This window comes from Serinus canaria, chromosome 6 (assembly GCF_022539315.1).
Source record: "Serinus canaria isolate serCan28SL12 chromosome 6, serCan2020, whole genome shotgun sequence".
Classification (NCBI taxonomy): Eukaryota; Metazoa; Chordata; class Aves; order Passeriformes; family Fringillidae; genus Serinus; species Serinus canaria.
This window is the reverse complement of record NC_066320.1, coordinates 6,949,482-6,971,360: the sequence shown is the minus strand read 5'-3', so window position 1 is coordinate 6,971,360 and position 21,879 is coordinate 6,949,482. Positions and strand designations below refer to the sequence as shown.

Here is a 21,879-nt window from a genome sequence, read left to right as displayed (position 1 = left end):
CTGATATTGGTGTCTTGCTCACATCCCTCCATCCTCAGAAAAAAAGTTGAGCTCCTGAAACTAAGGCTTAAACATAAAAACTCCATAGGGCAAAGCTCCTAACAAGCACCACTTAAGGGGAATTGCTGTGAAATTTTTCAGTGAAATACCCTTGTGCAAGTGTACCAAGCTTTGCACTGTGATTTTTTAAAGAAATGTAAAGTTACACTGTCATCTAAGAAGACAAAAATAATTTTTAAAATTGACCTAGCCTCAACTACTATTAGATTAATATTTTGGTAGACATGGTAATTAACTTCCACTGTCTTCACATACTATGAGACAAGTACTGCTCCATTGCTCCAATATAATATTAAAGTACTAAAAATTTCATATGTATGCTACATGATTGATAAAAGCATTGTTGATAAGATATAAAAGATATAGTGACAGCAGGGTCCTTCATGGAAAGGGAGAGGTTTCCTTCTGTGTTGCAGATGTTTGCCATGATGGAAACCTAATGCCAGCCTTCATTGTCTTATCCAGCCCACTAAAGTTCTTGCCTCAGAAACTGCTGCTGTTCCTCTAGCATGTAGAGAAGTTGAATTTTACAGAGTATTTTGAACTATTGATACCAAAAACCCCTGCCCATTGGCAACACCCTGTATTGCCAATGGGCAGGGGTTTTTGGTATCAATAGTTCTATTGTTGCTAAATGGCATAGAGGTACAAATCACACAGCATTTAGTATGTTTCCTTAACATTGGATGAGTTCTTTCCAACTTACAATTGTTGTGATCAAAGATGGAGCAGCCAGAAGTTTCTTGATAATTCTGTATCTGTCGTAAAGAGGTTTCATGAGACTCTTTTCTTGCTTAGTTACCTAAAGAGAAATCATAAAAAAACATAGCCCTCAAATTTTTTTTAAAAAGTACATTTAAAAGATTCTCATTTTCTCCTGTAAAGCTGAGAAAGGTATTAGAAGAGTATGAGCAGATGTGTATTTTGCTTCAATAGATAGCTCCATGGGAACTGTAATTTAATTGATGCAATTTATAAAAAGGAAAATTATAATCTGTTTTCTAATGGAGAATAACCAGTATGGTTTCTCACTTTCTTGACCCACCCTGCCCAGGCAGAGGGTAAATCATTCTCTCTCCGAGGCTGCTGCTAGAGCAGGAGGAGTTCAGGTGTGCTGCTGCTGTGCCTTGCATTGCCAGCTCACGTCCTGAGCTGTGATGACAGCAGCAGGAATGGCACAGCCTGCCTGGGACAAGGCACTCATCAGCCCAGTGGGATGGGGAGCACCAAGATCACAGCACTGCAGCCTGCACATGGAACTGCCTCTGTGCAGGATTGCTGCCTGCATTCCTCACCAGAGCTGTCTTCCACCATGGGCATTTACCATCTCTTCATTTACTTTGTTCTAGTCTTTCATGAGCACTTGGAGCATTGTTTTGGAAGAAAATATGATTTTAGATCAGGTGCTAAGTGCCTGATCCAGCCACAAATGTTCAAAATACAAAAATACACCTTAGGGAAACTAGCTGTGCACTTGATTGACTCACTGCATTAAGGAAAAAAAAAAAGGAAAAAGCAAATTCCACAAGGAAAAAACCACTCCAAAACCAAGACAAACCAGCCTCCCCCCCCCCACCCCAGCCAACCAACCCCACCATGCCATTACACCACATCCCCAGATAACCTTTTTCTCAGTGGTAAAATGTCTAAACAGTGACATTTGCTCCCTAGTCCACCATCAGCCCCCACACCTATGAGAACTAACTGGTGCAATTTCACTGATTTTTGGCACTGCAGAGAGGCCCAGGTGCACCCACTCTGATGAGTGAACACATGGCAGGTCTGAAGAGACACAGAGTGGCTGATGGCACAGGCAATAGTCCAGAGCTGCTCAGACAGACAAATGCCTGGTCAGCAGAAGCAAGGGGGACAGTAGACAAACACAGGCTGGTGACATTGCACACATCTGGCTGATGGAGTGCTGGGGGACCACTTCTAGAGCCACCCTTCACTGTGGAATGTCAGGGCTTGCCTATCCCACTTCTTTTCCCCAGGCATCATGTTCCATTTAACTACAACACATAAGAGCTCCAGGGAATGCCAAACAAGCCAGAACAGGTTTTGGTGGTTTTTTTTTTTTTTTTTTTTGCTTTAAACCTGGTCAGTCTCTCTGTCTGACCTTGTCAGGTAATTCTGGATAAAGATGGTGCTGAGCCATACCAGACATCACAGGGCAAAAGTCAGCCCCAGCACACTGCACTGTGTTTCAAGGCTGCTGTTACAGAGCTGCTTCCAGCCCTCAGAACTCCCTCTCTGAACCCTATGCTGCAAAGGCACCCTGTTGCTCTCCTTCCTATCTCTGAATCAAGTCTCTTTTACCTCTACATTTCACTAATATTTCCGTTATTTTATTCCTTCTTAGGAAATATAATTTCTTCATACCCTTCTTGCATACTCACTCCATCCCTCAGCTCTCATTCCAAGCCCAAAGATGATGAACAAAAAGGAGGTCAGAATCAGATCATAATTTTAACAGCTGGCATGTTTTAGACAAACAGTGTTTTAAGATCCATTACCACAACAACTACTAGCCAGAAACAGACATTCACAACAATACAGACATTGATATCTAAAAGAAACTCCTCAGCTGTGTAGATAAATTTTCAAATCATCATCTCACCAATTATGGCATTTGTTTGTTTGCACCTACATTCAGATATTTAGTCCCTTGAAGAGATTTTAAGAAATAGTCAAAGTCCTGCTGTGTAGTAAAGGTAAACATATACAACAGGTCATGTAATTTTCTAGTTCATATCTGAGATGGTGCCCTATATAAAACCTTCCTCAGCTGATAAGCATTCTAATCATACATGATAGCAGAGCCAAATCTGCTGTGAATGTATAATCTTCCAATTTAATCCTCAAATTTTGCATTTTCCAATCATGGAGAGATATTGAGCCACTTTTTATTTCACTTTAATTTCTAACATATAAACCAAATTCATCAGTATCAGGAAATAACATTTATACCTGAAAATTAGTTTGAAATAACTAAAATTATGCTAATTGTATAAAATTAATCTAAATATATTTAAATATACCAAAAATATTGGTGAGAGAAGTTAGATAATTTTTAATTTACCTATCTTTCCATGGCATACTTACAGGTTGTCCATGAATACTCTCAAAATATAGTAGACATTTCTGAAGATTGATTTTTTCCAAAGCCATTTGCTTTTTTGTCATATCCTATTTAAAAAAGTTATTTATAAGATTGTGAGTCAGGATTTCATGACAAGGGTAAAGGTACATATCTGTTTAATAATCTCTTCTTCCCAGATAAACATTAATAATGAATTCTATTTCTGTCTGCACTGAGGTCAATGGGGACTTGGCATTAACGTAGCAAGAACAGAGTCCAAAATTACACTACATATATATTAAGTATGTTTATTTGTAAAAAAGGAGAACAACCACCATTCCAGACAAAATACTCAGAAAGCTGAAAAAATGTATAGAGAGCATTCCTCAACTTTTTATTATTCATTAAGAAAGAGAAATAGATTTGCCTTGGCTGGTAGGGAATGTAGAACATAAAGATCTAGCAATGCTAACCCAACCTGAAATGGTAAACAACTTATTTCTGCTCAAAGATTGCAGTCTGAATCACTGGTACCAAAAGAACGCTGACTTTTCAGTGTTGGTGAATAATCAGTATTTGTCCAGGTGCGTGCTGTGGGGAGCGCACAGTGTAAGAAGTATTTGTCTCCTCCTTTCCCCAGCTAGAGCTGCTCCTGACAGTTGCATATTTTCACCTGGGCCAGAATACCAAGGCACACAGGATGGGAATGTCATTTCCCACAGTCTCTGCCAGGTCACAACAGAGCCACCTGAATTAGGGGCCAGGTGCTCTGAGATGTGGGGGAGATGAAGTCACGTGAAGAACCATGGACCTGGGGCACACACACAGGGGGTCTTTCTGCAGAGAGCTGTTGACAAGGGGGCTTGTAAAAAGTGACTACTAATTAGACCCTACCTTTAAAAATAAATCAACCTTGAAATGACACTCTTCTAATATCAGAGCACCTTGCTATTAACTTCAACAGGAGCAAAACCTTTTTTATTTGATGCTCAAATGCAAAAAAAGCACAGAGCCATTAATCAGAACTGCTAATCACATTTTCCTAAAAGGTCGGCATGAGTTAATCACTCTGAAATCGTCTGTCATTCATGTTAAGAGATGACCTGCTAACTAGAATGCAGGAATATTATAAATCAGCTAATTTGTTTATTTATAGCTAGTTCTGCAATTAATACAAGCTTAATTCTTTCAAAACCTATTAAGCCTGGAGCAGCTGAATGGTTGGGAAGAAATGGGGTGATCATTAATATTGATTTTACACAAGAGAAACAATCTCAAGAGGGCTTAGCATTTGAGCCTATTTCATTAGCTCATTTTATTAGCAATCTCAAGACAGGTTGGTATTCAGCTAAGCAATAGCTGGTAATTTCAAAATGAGAGAAGGCAGCTGGAGTCACAAACTACAGAATTGTCTGAGACATCTTAGGACTGTAGGCTACATAGAGCAGCAGGAGATTCAAAGCTAATTAAATAGAAACACTGCTTCATAGCCAAGGAGAATATGAGCTGAAGTGGGTCAATGATGAGAAGACAGATACATAAAGGGAGCCAGTCTGAGAAAAGCCTTGGGGGACAGGCTGCAAGCATTCATACAGCAGGCAAAAGTTATTTGTGATATATAAAGAAAGAAAAGGAGGACTTCACCTAAAGATAAGGTAGCAGTTTGGTTTTCATAACTTAGAAGAGACGTACAAAATGCTGTGTACAGTTATCTTCCTTACTAATCTGTTCTGTTCCCTGCAAGCTTATGCCTTAAAGCTCAGCATTGTTTTTCCAGACAGAAAATACAAACTGGGGACAGAAGGACAGACAGTCCAGTGAGGGCTGGGCCTGCCCAGAGCCTGTGAAAGGCAGTGCTTTGTTTCCATGCAGGCACAGAGTCAGGTTCCCAGGGCCTTGGTCTGCCGCTTGGGGATGTGTGGTGGCTCATTACAAAGAAGCATTTAACACAAACTTAGAAACAAAAAGTATAAAGAAAGGCAGCAAGTGACATGACACCTCCATAGAGCAGTGCCAGCTCCCATCAGGCCAGCTCCAACCCCACCCCTCTGGGAAAGGCTGTGAGCCAGAGCTGAGCAGCACAGAGCTGCTGCTCCCCCAGGGGACTGAGGCACAGTCACAGCTCCAGCCACCCAACACTCACACTGGATTCCAAGTTGGGAGTTGGGTCTTGGATTTGTTTTTGGGGGGATTTCGTGCAGCTTTTTCACTAGTAGTATAAAAATTGTGTTTATTTGCTTTTTATCTCTTGAAGTCCTACGTTCATGCTCTTAATCTTCATTTTTTTCCTAAAGCCTTGTAGCTAAACCCAATGTGAGGTATTACATAAATTACCATCTCCCAAAATATTACTGGGAGGTGGTAATTTATGTAATACATACAATAACAGGTGGCTACCCCTTTGTGGGGTACTGAGCCATGCACAGGCCAACCCCAGTTTTCTCTTTGCCTTCTCATTCAATGACTTTACTCACAGGCTTTTTGCAGGAGGGGTGTTTGGTTCTGGAAACCATATTCTACTGTTTCCTATTCAGGCCTTGTGCTCTGTGCTCTTTAGACATACCGGGATCTTACTCTGCACCTTTCTAAGGACACACATGCTCTCACTTGTATTTCAGCAGGGCTTTAGAGGTTTTCCACAGTGAACTTCAGGCTTTCATGGAAATGCTATCTTTGTCCAAAATAACTATATACCCCAAAAAAAGAAACGTTTAGCTGCTACTTAGTTTACTATTAATCTAGCTCAGATTCTAGTGCAGGATCTAAATGTTATATAGAAAACAAAATGTTGCACATAAAATATATCTACAGTAACACCAAAGTTGTTTGTAGCTGAAATGAAGCCTTTGATCTCTGCTGTTCCCACAGACATCCTTGATTCATTTCGCATCATCGGTGCCACAAACCTCATTCTCCCCCAAAAGTCCAGGATGACTCATAATCAAAATCCAATCTTTTTTTATGTTATGCTTAGGGAGCTACTAAAATATATCATTTTGGAATAGATAAATTTGAGTTCATGTTATTCCTGCTCAAGTCTCTGTTTCCCAGCAGTTTTGATAACTGTTACCAAGCACCTTTGCTAACAGTTTTAAAAACACAAGTTCTCTCTACTGGAAAACAAAAAGAAAATTAATAGGATCTAAAAAAAAAATTGAAAATATTGTCATGTGAAGACATTTAATTTACATTACTTCCTTGTTTGTGAGAATATTTCAAGCCCTCACTGCCATTTCCTAAATTTAGAAGGTTCTCTTGGAAAATCAGGGGAAGTCCAAAAAAATTGAAAAATGAGTGGAACAGATACCCACTTACTTTTATAAGAAAGTTTTTTGAACTGGATTTTGTCAAAGATATTTGTTTTGGTGTCATCTGGTCTCACCCCATTAATAAAAAAAATTAATGACTGAAAATATTATCTTACAGTCTGCACTGTTAGGATGTTAGAGCTATGTACAGAATAGCACAGTTTTGTTGCCTTTTTTTTTGTTTTCTGGTTATGTAACACATTTTCCATTTTATTTCTCTTTCTAAAAAAGTAGCACATAAAAAGAAACAATTAAATAATCAGTCCTGTATGTAGCACCCAAGATCTGAGAAGCATGGCACTGTTATGCATAGTCCTGGTTCTTATATAGCAAATAGTTTTTTGAGAACCAAGAATAGAAAAAAACCCAAAAATTAAAAATTATCTCTTCTGGGTACTCTCTGCTACTGAAATCCACCCAGAATAACTTCTTAGTTCTTGCATAGTTTAGCATTTAGTACTTCACCTTCTCACCCCTTCACCTTTCTAATTCATCAGCCAAAGTCTAAATGTTACTGTCAACACTGAGATTTTAGGTACCTTTGAGGGCAGAATTTGTTGTCTTGCTTGGCTGTAATAGCATCAGAACAGCAGCATCCTCTGACAGCAAAAACAGTCCCCAGAAGAGTGGGTGTTTGGTGCTACATATTGTTTTAGAGAACCCCATATTGTGCCAGGAATGTGAAAGCACAGCAAAACTTTAATTTGTGTACTAGTTTTAAAACAAAAACTGATTTCCCAGCCAAGCAATCATGTTCCATGGAATATTGCTGCTACATTCAGAAGAGTAGTTGAGAACATGGGGGAGAAGGGGCAGGATCAGCACAAATGTACAAGGTCAGGAGAGCAAAGCAGTCTGAATGGTTGTGCTGTCTCTGTCACCTCAGTACATGCTACTGACTCTGCAGAGGCTTTCAGCATTTCTCAGCTGAGAGGGGATCTTTATCATCAAAATACCTTCAGGAATGTTTCTAGTCACACAGTTTCTGTGGACTCAAGGTGCTTGTGCTGCCGCCACTTTCAGTACACCAGATATCCAGTTCTGGGCACACAACCTCATGTCAGCAGGTTCCTGCAGTGCCTGGCAAATGGTTTCACATGAGCAGAAACATGTTCAGTTTCTCTGAGCAGAAAATGCTTAGCACTGCTTGAACAAGCCTTCTGCACCTCAGCAATTCTTCTCAAAAGAGTCACTTCTGGAAACTGCACTAGAGCTCCCACCTCACTAGAGAGAAAAAGCTCTGCAGTGTCAGCCGACAATGTTCACTCCCTGGCACACCCTGAGCCAGCCACACACCAATATCTGCCTCAGGAGAGAGTTCTGAGGGAACAGCCATGCTTCTTAAATACCTTAATAGTCTCAGGAAGGTTGAAGTGCTGTCTTTTCTCCTTTAGTCGTCTCAACACACTCTCCATGGTTTCTTCCACTGAGGGAGCTGGTTCCATGCTTGTGACCTCCTGTGTACCAGCCTCTTTAGAGGTGCCACTGTCTTCACACTGCTCATTTCTTTGGGGCACTGTGGAGGTACAGTTTTGCTCTTCTGACATTCTGAGTTTGAGCTCTGAAAGGAAAATTGCATGGCAAGTAAATAGATTAGAAGTATTTGCAAAGGAGTTTCCTCCGACACTGACAGGGGAATAAAACATGAAACTTTCCTACTCCTTGCTAACAATTATCATACCACAGGCATGTAGGAAAGTAATTCTGCTTCACTTTAGTGTGCAACATCTTTTGCTTCCTAGAGCAATTTAAACTGTCCCTCTCCCTTCCAGAGGCCACGCTGCCATGCCAACCCAGCTGCTCAAGTGGTCCTCACAAGGAGAAGCCACCCCTTTCTTGAATGACTTCCCTTGGCAGAAGAGCACCTGAGCACCCCAGCAGGAGACAGAATCTTCCCAGTCAGCAGCCTGCCTGGATGTGATAAAGCATGTGACTCTATTATATTGACACCAAGCCAAAACCCCTGGAGCTCCAGGGACCTGCACAAAGCAAGAATTGAATTTAAAATCTGAATTAGCTCCCATAAAACCAGATTTTGTTCCAAGCATACACCTGTCTGGTGAAGGACCTTGGGCAAGGCAGGAGATTGATGTCCCCAGCTGTGTTAAATTTGTTGAAATCCATGCAGAATCAGTAACATAATTTTTTAGCTGTGTCAGTCTGAGCATATGGGCCAGCTTTATGGGGAAAACCAGTAATTTTTAGTAAACCCATAGAGCTAGAAAGGATAGACAAGCCTTGAAAATTTGAAGAAGGATCTACAAACATTTGAGTGTTTTCCATGTCAGTTGTACTTGGCATGTGAACCTCATTAATCTGGCTTCATTTAAAAGCAGTGCCATTATTCAGGGTAATAAAAATCAAAGGCTGTCACAGGATTGAGGCATTTGGGGTGTGAAAGTGAGGCTGATCTATGAAACCTAGACCCCCTGGACAGGAGGTTGAGCAGTTGAGTCAGAGATGCAATCTTCAGAAAAGTAACCATGTAGATTGGCCATTTCTTTGCATTTGCCCTTCCTGGATTTGCAACACAGTTCAAGGGGAAATAATAACAGTAATCATCATCATCATCACCTAATAGTCATACAGGATAGTAGTCAAGGGAGAATTTCCAGAAGAAATTTACTGAAAGATAAGTTTCTACTTCTTTATTTACTGCAATCACATCCTCTATATCTAAATTATTAACTACATCCAGAACAGAGATGAAAGATAATACTACAATTTATTTAGTAGTGAGAATCCATTTAAAACAGAGTAAAAAAAGGATTTAGATAAATTATAAATAGCCTTCAAAAAAAATAAAATCAATCAGTCTTGGCTACAGACTCCCTAAGGGAAAGCATCTGATACACCCACAGACGTTAATGGAGTGGTATGCAGACAGTCAAGGGCAAAACCTGACCCTCAAGGCCAAATTTATTATCAAGGAAAGATCTGTTTTTATGATCAAAATAAATTAAATCCTTAGAGATGTGTATCCTCAGTCCTAAAGAAACAGTTGTACCTACATTTGTGCTATTACTAGGAAACTTTTAACTTCTGTGTTTTAGACCTTCATGAAATGCTCAGAACAGCATTGCCTTTTGCATGAATGTTTAGTGATGAGGGAGAGATGATGGCTTTTTCTCCTTCCCCTTTCTAGCCTTGGTATGGAGGTTGAACTGGCTCCCTTTAATCCCTGCTTTCAGGAATCAAGGCAAGCCATATCACAAAATATCTTTCTTGCCATTGGGAGACTTATTGCCGCACGCTGTGAAAAATAAGCAGAGCAGTGAGGTTAGAAAACGGACTTTAAAAGGTTCCAGGTACACTCCCACTTCCAAAAGCCTCAGCAGCAAAGGGACACAGCACTCTATTATGTACCTTTGAGCTGCTTCCGACCTTTGGCCAGAGCATTCATCCACTTCAGAACCTCAGGATTGGAAGTCTTGTCACCATGAGAAGGCTGAATGCAAAGGAAAATGTAAAGAATGTAAAGAAAGAGAAGGAGCTGACAGTTAAAGGATCAAACAGATAAAACCTCCCCACCCCCAGTGTGCTACAAAATGTCCGTAGTTCTGACTGCACTCTATCAGAGTCATGCAGAGCATCTGGCTTGATCATGGCATTAATTTGTCATGGCTTATCTCTCCCCACTGTGACACTGTGCCACAAGGATCTGAGTGTTATGTCTCTGATCCCAAAAAGGACAGCAATGAACGTTTCAGTCTCTGACTAATTTGATAAATAACATTGGTGACTTCAAAAGGATTGATCAAATACCTAATTTTAGTCAAGTTCCAGGATGGTGATTTCCAGGATGGTAACTGAAGCTCTCTGTCCTTTGCAGGAATAAGCTCTTACTATAATACTAGGATTCTCTTGGGATACAGCATTTTCAGAATTTTAACTGACCTGCTTAATTAATCAAATGAAAAATTCTGTGCAAGAGTGATTTGAAAAGAAACAAACAACAAAGGCTTTGTAGATCAGGGGTTATTTTGCATTTAGAAATTGCCTGCAAATTAAAGTGAATTTACACTGAATCTGCAAAACTCAGATATATAAAATTGCAAAAGAGTTTCTCAAAATCAAGCTTCTGAAATAATTTCTTTTCTGGCCATATTGTGAGGGTTGTTTAGGTATGAAATTGTCCTTCTAGGAGCATATGATGCCCACAGTGCACAAGGTTTTGGCCATTAACAGGATTAAAAGGTAATATACCATTTGCTTAATTTTAATATAGTCAGAAAATGTCACAAACTTCCCCGGTTTGTGTTGTACACCTCCTTAGCATCAGGTATGTTTTAATATTTTTATGCTGCACATTTCCCAGCACAGCACTCACCACTGACCTCAAACAACCCCCACAAGTTTTATTTCTCTGATTTTTACCATCAGCTTGTACAGAGCCCCAGGCTTTGGAGGTTCATAGGAGCCTGCCTGAATGAAGGGATCTGCACAGCAGAACAAGTTTCCAGGCAAATGACTCCTACAAAGCAAATAAGTAGCTTTTCACCTTTTGGACAATTTTGTTTCACAAGCCTGTCAGCCATGTTTCACTGATTCACACTTCTCAAAGATGGATATTTTGCAACAAAGAAAATGAGGAGTCTCAGAACTACTGCAGACACTGAAAGATGCTGCAGAGATATTCATTGAAGTTTTTCTGTTTTATTTTACCAGAAATACCCTATCTCACATTGCTTTGAATGAATAAGTTTAAATACACTGGGGTTTTTGCCTCCCTCTTGGAGTATTTACCTTTTCAATTATTGTCTTACCAGGTATTTTTTTTCTTGCTCAAACTTTTCTTCATACTTCCTGATTTTTCTCTTGAGGCTCTGAAGATGCTTGGTAAGCTGTGTTACTGTCTGTGGTTCTTTGCAGTCTTCACAGCTACACCTGGAAGAACTTCTGGGCCTGCAAAAGCCAAAAGCAGAGTTGTGGGATCTAAGAGCTGGCTATAATGGACCCTGCCTTGTTTTCAGGCACACTTCACACTTAGCATTTCAGAATTCATGGCTATTCTATTCTTTCACTAGATAGAGACAACTTAGTTTTATAAAGTAAGCATAAAATAATTGCTTTTGCTTGAAGGTACCCCTAGAGTATTCTAATGGGTTCACCATCTGTCTTTCATTCTCTTTTTTTTAATTAATTGTGGGATTTCTGAATATATTTCAAAAAATTAATTTAGTAGGCAAAAGCCTGATCCAGTATTTACATTTAACACCCACACCTTTATTCACAAATCTTTCAAGTATAACAGGAGACTGTGGTGACATGATTCCTTAAAGTAAGCTCAGGGAGTTTTTCATTACTGGAAATAAACATTATCATTGTGAAGATAGTTTAGTTTCTGATTATTTACAGTTTCAAGTCAATAGAGCTGATTATTATCCATATGCAGCTGAAGCCAAAGCTCTGTATATAAGCTTTTAAGAAAATTTGATTTCTCTCTGAAACTCACAGCTTGGTTTCTGGAAATCACATACATGGACTGTTCATATGCTTTATGTCACTGTCACCCCTCATCAGTGACTTAAGCTGCAGCTCAATTACAGCTGAATTTTTTAGTATTATACCTAGAGAGCCCTCTCTATCTTGTCTTCACTCATCATTCTAATTACTAACATTTAAAACTCCTTGCTAACTATAAGTAACAAAGACTTCAAAAAAATATCGTACACTGTTATGACTAAGGAAACACTAGTTCCTATTTCTGGTATTGCAAATTAACCACTTCACAATACACCACAATACAAACATTTGCTTTTATGACATAGCAAGAACTGAAAAAAAACCATGAAGAGCCAAAGGTTGTGAATTACAGAAATACATAAGAATTAAAATAGATTTTCTTACATCATGAAAGGTTGAGCACTTGGTGGAGAAGGGGCAGACTCTGTGTCTAGATTAAATCTCTGGCTTTGGCTAAAGATAGAGCAGCGTGGTGACAGGAGAGGATTGTCTCCATCTGTGAGGTGATACAGCAGTCGGCTGGTCCCCAGGGAGTGATGCTCCTGTGGGCTGCTCTCCATGTCATTCTGCCAGTCCCTGTGGGCTGGCACAGGATCTAGAAAGAAAGTAGAAAGCACTGTGGACAGAGGGTCACTCACATGGGGTACAACTACCTAGGTCAATAAAAATTTGTCTTTACAGAAGTATTCCAAGCATAAGTATTCAAAGTGAGCAGCAAACAGATCAGCAAAGTGTTGCATGCAGGGTGGACACAGCACTGAGGATGAGAAAATAGAAGTACTGCCACTGGCTTCACGTAAATCCTTTCTGAGTTCCACAGGAGGAGGTGGATGGGTATATTTATAAACTATGAAGTAAAGATGGAGAGTTTCCCAGAATAGATGCATTACTTGTATTTTCATAGATCTGTTTGCTTTTGAAAGCCACTTTCCCAAAGAAGAAGAAGACTGCCCACAATAAGTTTAATTTTGTGATTTTTCATTTAGTCCCTTGGTGAAGAGAAAGGAAGGTCAAAAATATAATATGTCCTGGAGGTAAGAACTTCCAGGGCTGCTTGCAGCATCCTGCAAGATTTTGTTGGGTAACAATAACATACCCTTGGCTCAAAGAACACAAGATATGAAAATAACAATCACCACCAAGAACATTCAGTTTATTTATTCAAGGTCGTGGGCATAACTTCTTGGAGGAGTTATGCTTGTGGTACTAACAATGCTTGTGGTGTTAACAGTGTCTTGGACTGTAAATGCAAACCTCATCACAGATGCCTTAAAAGGTAAAATTTGTTTAATAGTGATGGTCAAGCTAGAAAAAGTAGGAATTGATGAACCTCATCACGCTGGTTCTGTTTCTGAGTAGCATTAAAAATAATGGCACATTACAGGGCCTACATAGGGAACATCAGGGGTTCATCTTCCTGTACTCTACCTGAGCCCATTGAAGGGAATATTCAATATTGAATCATCTTCCTCACCCTCAGTAGGTGAAATGCATGAAGATGCATAACCTAATCAATTTTTTTGCTATCAGATGATTGGGATTCAATGCAAATTATACTTTCTAGGGAAAAACTCCACAATCTCCTTAAAGTTCTCACCCAAAATTTTTTCTGCCTTGCTTTGCTAAAGCAAAGTTTGTGCCCTGTCTCAGGTTCTCCTACAGCAGTTTCCACAGTACATTATATTTTGCACCAGCTACATTATTTTCTTTTTTTCTAACCCCGTTCATATATACAGATTTTTAATTAATATCTATTGTTTTACATTTCCAAGCAGCATGTGTGTCAATTCTAATCAATATTATATTTTCCATAAATCATGCATTCTCATACATTTCACACAATCTTTTTATTCAATGGAAGTCTAAAACTGCCCTGAAAAATAACTGTACCTGAGTTTACTCACAGAAGAACTGGCAGGTTTAGTTAAGTTCTTTTACCTTCACTTTTGATTTTCTACTTTACACATGGGACATCACATTCCCATGCTGAGTGAGTATTTTTTCCAGGATTTGAATGGAACCTTTGTAGTACATCTTATTTTGCCCTCTTCCCAACAAATACCAAAACTGCTAATCCCTATTGCTACCCTGTGACAGTGGTGAAAAACCAGGTCTGAATGACGCCCTTCAAAAAAACCCCTATATTTCTCTAAAAAATAGTAATTACAATGGCTTAAATATAATTTTATTGGACAATATCCAACTACTTTTGCTTTACAAACAACAACAAAAAAATCCTACTGTATATTGTGCAATCACAGTTTATTCTGTTAAGCAAAAGTTACATGACTCTTGTATTTATAAGCTCATCTACTCTTACCAGCATAATCAATTATAATTGTTAAGCATTTTCACAATGAGACAATGTAGTTGCTTATTAATTCTACCCTTGCATCCTTCCTCTAAGTACTTCATACTCTGTAGGTCAAATTCAGCTCTCCAAGACACTAGAGCAACACCCAATCACCTAAACCTTGTATGAGATTCAAATTCTCCCACAGAGAGACCCCAGGAAGGCACCTAGGAGAAGCAGGGATGGAGCACTGAGCGGTCCTGGGGAATCATGGACACTGACAACAGGCAGTGACAATGGCTGGAATAATTGGTGTTCTGCAAATAAAAGTGTTCTCTCTTTTTGGAAAGTACTCTTTCCTTACCCTTTAAGATTTTTAAAAATTAATACCTTTGTTTGGTTTTGATCTGTTGGTGTTTCTGGGTTGTTTTTTTCAGAATAACAGTACTGTCAGTGAAAAGAACCTGGCTTCCCTTGCTTTAATTTTACCATCTTTGAACTTCAAGAAACACATAATCACTGGGAAATAGGTTGACTAAGAGCAATTGCACAGTTTTTCATGTTCTGTTATTACAAGGAATAAGTATTAAGTATCAGTGCCCTCACTGTGAAAGGAAAATGATGTGATGAAAAGATCAGCCAGTCTGTGTTTGATAAGTGAAGGAAATAACTTTCCAACATTTGAACTCTGACTTCCTGTAGACCTAAAAATGTCCTTCATGCAGGAGACAGTCTGTACCACTGCTAAACCATACGGTCACAGACATTTGCTGCTCCTCACATCTACAACCAGACAATTTTATAGGCCCAGCCCAGTCTCAGAAATGGAAGAAAAGCACACATTCAAGGCTAAGCACACCTGGAAGATAAATACACAGGAAAAGTAGTGGCTGGTGCAGCTCCAGCATAAAACCAAACACACACAGTTCAAGGAGGTTCTTTTGTTCTGCTAGCAAACAAAAGGGAGGCAACCTGCATGTTTATAATTTGGGAATATTTCCCAAAGGCCATTTCATTTCCTTGTCCTTCTGCAGCAAGGCTTGAATACTCTTGCAACTTTGCTATGGCCCAAGAAAGGGTTTAGTTCCAACTCTACTAGAAGTGCATTAAATTACTGCCAAATAGTCAGAAGCGGTCAGCAAATAATTCAGACTGATTCATTTCAGTGGCACAACTACTAAAATAGTAGGTAATGACATCTCAGGATGATGACAAGTTCTAACCAACTCCATTTTTAATTAACACTTAAGGTCATCATCCTGATTCCACTTCTGTGTAGATCCTAAACAAGACACTAAATATTATCCTAAGAGTAGCCCATGAACTGACAAAATTTCTACCTGTCTTCATGTATCTTGCCTAATTTTAGCCTCTTTTTCTGCCAAAACTGGGAATTAAAGCAAACTCTACCCATACAAGTTTCTTGCCTCTTAGCATCTCTTCCATCCCATCTACTCCATGCAGCTTAGCACTGACAGAACACCATAGGAATTAAAGCCAAATTCTAGTGTCTGATAATCTGCAGCATGGTTCAGCAGGTGGACTTCATATGACAAGTTCTATAGTACAAGCCTGTATTTATGCCTGTGATATTCTTCAAGTGAAACAATAATACACAGAAATCTCTTGTATAGAAAAAATAATATTCAGATGTAGTGTTTTCAGTCCTAAACACATTACATCTGTGAACGCCTCTATCAGAATTTTTAATTTAAAAGTCATTTAGAAGTCATTTCCTGTAGTTAGGTTTAGCTGCTCATTGTTGCAGGCACTTAGGTGATGTAATTTCATATCCAAAAGTTACAGAAAATGCACCATACTTTTCTATAATTACCCCTTCAAAAAACTAACTTAGGTACCCATCACAACTCTTTACAGTCTCACTTTGGCAACTCTAATTCAGCTCTCACATATTCAAAAGTAAACTGGAAATTGCTGACTTTGCTCAGAGATAAGTTACTGTTCATCCCCTTTAAACTGGCATCCTGAAGCACCCTGTCATCTTACTAGACTGTTGTATCTTCATTCTCCATCCATCTGATGTACACTTTTCTAAAATGTGTTGACTGGGATGCGAATGGAAGGATTTTGTTAATTTTCCCAGATCCACTGAGGAAAGGCTGAAAACTATAGATGGAACATGGATGGCACTTCCTCTAGAAACTCTCTTCCCATCCTGGTACAAATCCCTGGACTTCCAGCCAAGGTGGAGCTCAAATAGCCAATAGTGCCATGTGACAGCTCAATGCATTGGAAGATTTCAGCAGTAATTTAAGAGACAGAATTAGGACCAGCTCTCTCTGTGCAAAATGTCAAGTTACTAAAAATGCCACAAACCACAAAGCAGATGTTAACAGGAATGAGGGCACATTAAAACCCACTAAATAGATAAGCTTTAACTAAAGCACGAGTTTGAACTGCTGGAGTGGCAGAGCATGCTCTGAAACTGTGCAAGAGAAATGCTACATCATGCAACATTTCCCCATGTGGCTGCAGAGGGGAAATGGGAGTAGAGAAGGGATTGGAAGCAGCGATCACCACCAGCATAAATAAAAAGAAAATCTAATCAAAACAGCAAAAAATAATTTAGGGGAAACAACTAAGAACCATCCTAACAATGAACCATAAAACCACCAGAGCAAAATAATGCAGCAAACTACTGGGAAGGGAGTCCTTTCCACCCTGACACAAAGGAAAGGAGTCAGTGCAGATTTTGGGTGAGCTGCAGAATGTCTTTTCCTGTGCAGCACACAAATGAGACCTGCTTCTGCTTCAGATCCCCATCAAGGTTAGCCTCAGTCCAGGCTCCATAGCTGTGTCCAAGAGCTATTAAAGTATTTGCCTGGCTGGACTAACACATCTTTTCTTTTTTTTTTTTTTTAATAACAAAAAAAATATCAGGACATTTAGAATTTTTAGATTCCTTCATCTTCATAATAATTTGATTTCTACATGTATTGTTCCTTGATTTTTTCAGTGCCAACCTCAAACATCGGAATTTTTAAAGTAAAACACTATCATTTATGATTTTTTTTGTAAATAACCTAATGTTATTTCTTGCTGAAAATGCTGAGCAAGCAGCTCCTAAAATAAGTTCTTCTTAACCCAGATTTTTTTTCTGATATGAAACAATTGCAAAGGGATTACTGACCCACCTGCCTTAATTTGAACCATACATGGTGCACGACTTAGGTATTTGTGTATTCATGTCACTTGTCTGTGAGATGTATTAGTCATACTGCCTTTGACCTATTTTTCTCAAGCAGTGACTCCTCTTCTATTGAGCATCACGACTCTGCCAGCCCTGTGACTACAAGCCATGAATTGACAAAAACAGTGCTGAGCCTTAGGGCTATTTCTTTCTCTATTGAGGGAAGAGGGAGAGATAATACACCACAGTTTGCCCAGCTGGGTAATAATACAGGATCATGAATGATTAAAATCCACATGCTGTAAAACTCACCTTCGCTATCTCTCTGCTGATGCATTAAATTAAAATCAATAATAGGAGAAATGAAGTGATATTGCTCTGACAAAAAGAATGACAAAAATAGAATTACATGATATGGCAGGTGATCTCACACAATAAAGACATAGGAAGTAAAGAGAGTAAATTTACTTGGAGAAAAATAACATATTAAAACTAAAACTAAAAGAACTGGGATTCTTAAACCTCTCTGAAAAGGAAAATTCCCTCTCAGAAAACCGTAGGTTTACAGCTGTTAATTTCCATTCTTTTACAGGTATCACCCCTTTTTACATTACACAGCGTTTGCAGGAGGAAATGGTGCTTTGCATTAGCTCTGCACTGTTTCCCAGAGGGCTGCAAGCCTGATTTTAAAGTGCAAGTCACAAGGCTTTTTTATAATTGCAAATGAGAGCACATCATGGCACGCTCGCTTACCTCCACAACTGGCCCCATCAGCTTGCACACTGCTTTGGGCTGGAGAAGGGGCTGTGTCCTTGGGTGCCGGCAGCTGGGGAGTTTCCTCCTGGGCTGGCAGAAATGCAGAGCACAGATCAGTTTCCAGGGCTTGCAGCTTCAACAAAGAATTCTGCAGACAAAAGCAGAACATTGGGCTGGGTAGAGAACAACAGGGATCAGCAATTGCTCTTCAACTCCCGGAGCCCATCGGCAGCGCCTGCAAAGGGGTGTTCCACTGCCAGCTCCGGGAGGACGTGGGGAGAACAAACGTGCACTATTCCATGAGTTTCTTGACTCCTGGTTATTTAAGTCCCAATTTACATGGATTATTCATGGCACGTGGGAAAGATGACTTTGTCAGCAAGAGGAGATTTATTCCAGGAAGCCAAGCTGAGATGGTGTCCCTCTTCTTGGGCTTGAAGCAATACATTAAGGAAGTATTTCATTCATTGGGCTGACATCACGATCTGATGACATTATGTCCCTCCCCATTTACCATTCATAAAAAATCAAATCTCCCTCTCCAGCCTGTGAGTGCAGTACACAGCAGTGAACAAAGAGTTACTGACAACACGATCACTCAAGGGATTCTTGGGAGAGAGATTTTTTTTTTTAATTGGTTGTTTTATAGATACTTCACTATGTAGACACGGCTTTTATGTGTGCTGCTTCCAGTTCTACAGGGCAGCAGATCATTTGTGATCCGCTGCAAAGGTAAAATGAACACATCGTTGTCACTGGCTGCAGGCAAATCAATGACAGGGACAGTTATCTGCCACATCATTTCCAGCCTCTGTGCCATGCGTGGTCCAGCTCTGATTTGAATTTTTAATGCTGCATGCAGCACTGAGCTGCACGATCTGACACAAGCATCTCGCTGTGATGGAAATGCTGTGAAAGCCCTAATCACCATCTGACTGGGCAAAATGAATCACTCCCCACACCCCACACATTCAGCTCTCTCATCTCAAGGGAAATACAGCTCAAAACATAAAACAAAACCACACAAGGCTGTCCTAATAACTACACAGCTGGCACACACAGAATGTACGTATAACATTAAGTCGCTCAAGTGATACATATTTATGAAGGACATTTCCTGAAGAAAATAATCTGAGATGCAAAAAAAGAAAAAAAAAATCCCTCATATTTATACCCTGAAAACACTTTTTCTCACTCTGTGAAACACCTGAAACCAATTTATTGATTCATTTAATGAAAAATGAATTGATTTATCGGCCTGGTTTCCTTTGTGTGAAAATACATCACCTATGTAATGAGTAGTTTAATACTTCTTTGCATTATTTTTGTCATAAGCCACCCCTTTTGTAAACCCAAAAATGACTTTTGGTTAAAAAAAAATCAGCTCAGTTGTCTAAGATCAGGGATGCCTTTCTGTCTTTATCCTTTCATTCCTTTTATAAAATTCAGGAAAATTATGGAAACGTTCTCACCACTAAAAGCTATCAGGGGGCCGTGCTTTTCTTTGTCAAGGGAAGAATGCTGACTTGCACTATACATATGGCACTGTTTTGGAAAGTCCTCATTTCCCATTGTCTGTCATCCCAAACAAAGTGGCTGTGAAATTATCACAGACAGGCAGAACTTTACAGTCATTAATGTCATCTAGAAAAGATGACTGTACCAGTGAGGACTCTGATGCCAGCATGGACCTTACCAGGAGAAGAGCTGATGAAAATTAGGGAGAACACAGATGTCAACTCATAGGAATGTGCCAATAAGGAAAAAATAAGTGAATGTCTGATAAAAGGACTTAACCTTCATGGACTATTACTTCAAGCACTTGACAAGAAAAATCCCATTTCAAGAAAATACATTCACTTTGCATCACTATTCCTTATGACACATTGATATTTATGGGAAGTTGAGTGTAAAAGCATTCTCACAGACTACATTGTTAAACACTGTATTTCAGCAATGCTTATGCTGTTATTCACCAGCTGGTTTATATTCAGTTGTTCTAAATGATATTTTTCACCCATCTGGGGAAGGTGGGTGGATGGCAAATTTCCAGCCACTGCCAAAATACTAAAAGAAAATCATATAATAATGATAATAGAAATACCTTATCTATTTTCATGAGTGTGCCCTTGACAGGGATTTGAGAAAAGCACTAAGTAGCTTTGATTGTCTTGATGTTACCAGGGAGATGATGAATCTGGAGTGTACCACCAACCCCATCTTATCCTCAACCACAGCAGAGTGTTACAGTGCTACCACGCTGCACTATCCAGGAAAAAGTCACCACAAATTAACTGGAAATGTGGCACAAGACACAGCTTAGAGCAAAGGCCAGCACATCTGCTCTGGGGGAGAAGCAGCCTGTTCACATGCTGCTCACAGCTCTGCCGCAGCCAGACCTGTCCCTGGGGCCTGCCTGGGCCACCTCTGCTCATGGCTGGTCAAAGGAAGTTGCTAAACATGCCAGAAGCCAATGCAAACAGCTGAAACACACAGAGGGAAAAGTCAGGCCATGGTGGGCATCATCCTGAATTTGAGAGTGCTCCTACATGGAAATCCAGTATAACAGAAGTAATTTAAGCTATGGTGTCCTGTATCAGCTCAGATCTCTGTTCAAATACTTCAGATTTGGTGTTCATTCCAGGTTCATTATGGTGCCTAACATGAGTTTTTCTGATGCAGTAATTCCTGATCCATGCTAATGCAAAAGAAAGGACATATCACTATCTCAAATGGACACATAAATTGCCTTGAAAAAATAACCATATTGTTCTCTCTTAAGAAGAGTATCCCAGAAGTTTGAAAAATAAGCAGTTATAATTGTCTTGAACAAAGGTTTCTTATCTCTTTGTATGTCCTCTTAAAGCGACTCACAATTCAAAGTTCTTAAGCTAAGCCAATTCCACTAGAGAAAAAGCATTGTACATCATTACAAATAATGGTAAAATGAAGATATTTATAGGAAGTGGGCCTGATCTTAACAGGCCACACCTGCAATCAATAAGAACTAGTGCTATATATGAGTAAGGAAAGAGGAGTGAGGAGAGTCAGATTACTGTGAGGACCTGGAGAAGTCAGTGTGTAGAGGAGCTGCCTGTATCAAGAAGGTATGGAGCTCTGATAATATGAAATCCTTGTTCTATGATGATGATAGAACCTTTGCTATCTAAGACAACACCTCCCAGCCAGGAAGGCAGCTATTCTATTATATCCAGTTTATTGATGGATTTACTGGATTTATGAAATCGGCTGGGGCAGTGAAGGAGAGTAATCCAAGCTTTCAGCATTTAATAGCCTTTGAAGTGATTCATATTGGAAAGAAGCTGAGCAAATTTCAACCTGTTCCATTTTTTTTTCTCTAAGGAAATTAATGCTTTTATATGTCACACTGGAACAGCTTTTTAATCTGAGAGTTCAGGTTAAAATAAGATAGGCACATTTTATGCGAACATAAATAAATCTCTGCAGTATCCGTTAAGGCAATATTTGTGCCTTGAGGCATATAACATTTTCAATTCAGAACTTCCTTTATGGGGAACAAACAAGCAACAATAAGATAGAACAAGATATGCCCTGGGTCTGCATCATGCCATGGGTGAGCAGTGAAGAGAGACCCCATTTTCTCTACTCCAGAAAGAGAATTTTTCTTATGGCACAGGTTTGTAATAGTCCTGAGACACAAAAAAAAAATCTAAGATTTTGAAAAAGAAAGCACCAGGTAGTAACCCTTGCTGATTCCTCATTGGTTATTAACAATTTATTT

The 21,879-nt window shown here is 39.4% G+C and overlaps 1 protein-coding gene across 1 annotated transcript in view; it reads right to left on the bottom strand.

Annotated features, from left to right (window-relative positions):
- The window catches only part of FAM13C (family with sequence similarity 13 member C), a 117,730-nt gene that overhangs the window by 2,668 nt on the left and 93,183 nt on the right, over positions 1 to 21,879 (bottom strand). Inside the window, exons 12-19 of the mRNA XM_018911060.3 lie at positions 18,114 to 18,264; positions 17,673 to 17,738; positions 12,301 to 12,511; positions 11,217 to 11,355; positions 9,817 to 9,898; positions 7,800 to 8,011; positions 3,166 to 3,249; positions 767 to 862 (exon numbers count right to left, since the gene is read on the bottom strand). Coding sequence (XP_018766605.3) covers positions 767 to 862; positions 3,166 to 3,249; positions 7,800 to 8,011; positions 9,817 to 9,898; positions 11,217 to 11,355; positions 12,301 to 12,511; positions 17,673 to 17,738; positions 18,114 to 18,264 — 1,041 coding nt within the window. The remainder of the gene's footprint in view (positions 1 to 766; positions 863 to 3,165; positions 3,250 to 7,799; positions 8,012 to 9,816; positions 9,899 to 11,216; positions 11,356 to 12,300; positions 12,512 to 17,672; positions 17,739 to 18,113; positions 18,265 to 21,879) is intronic.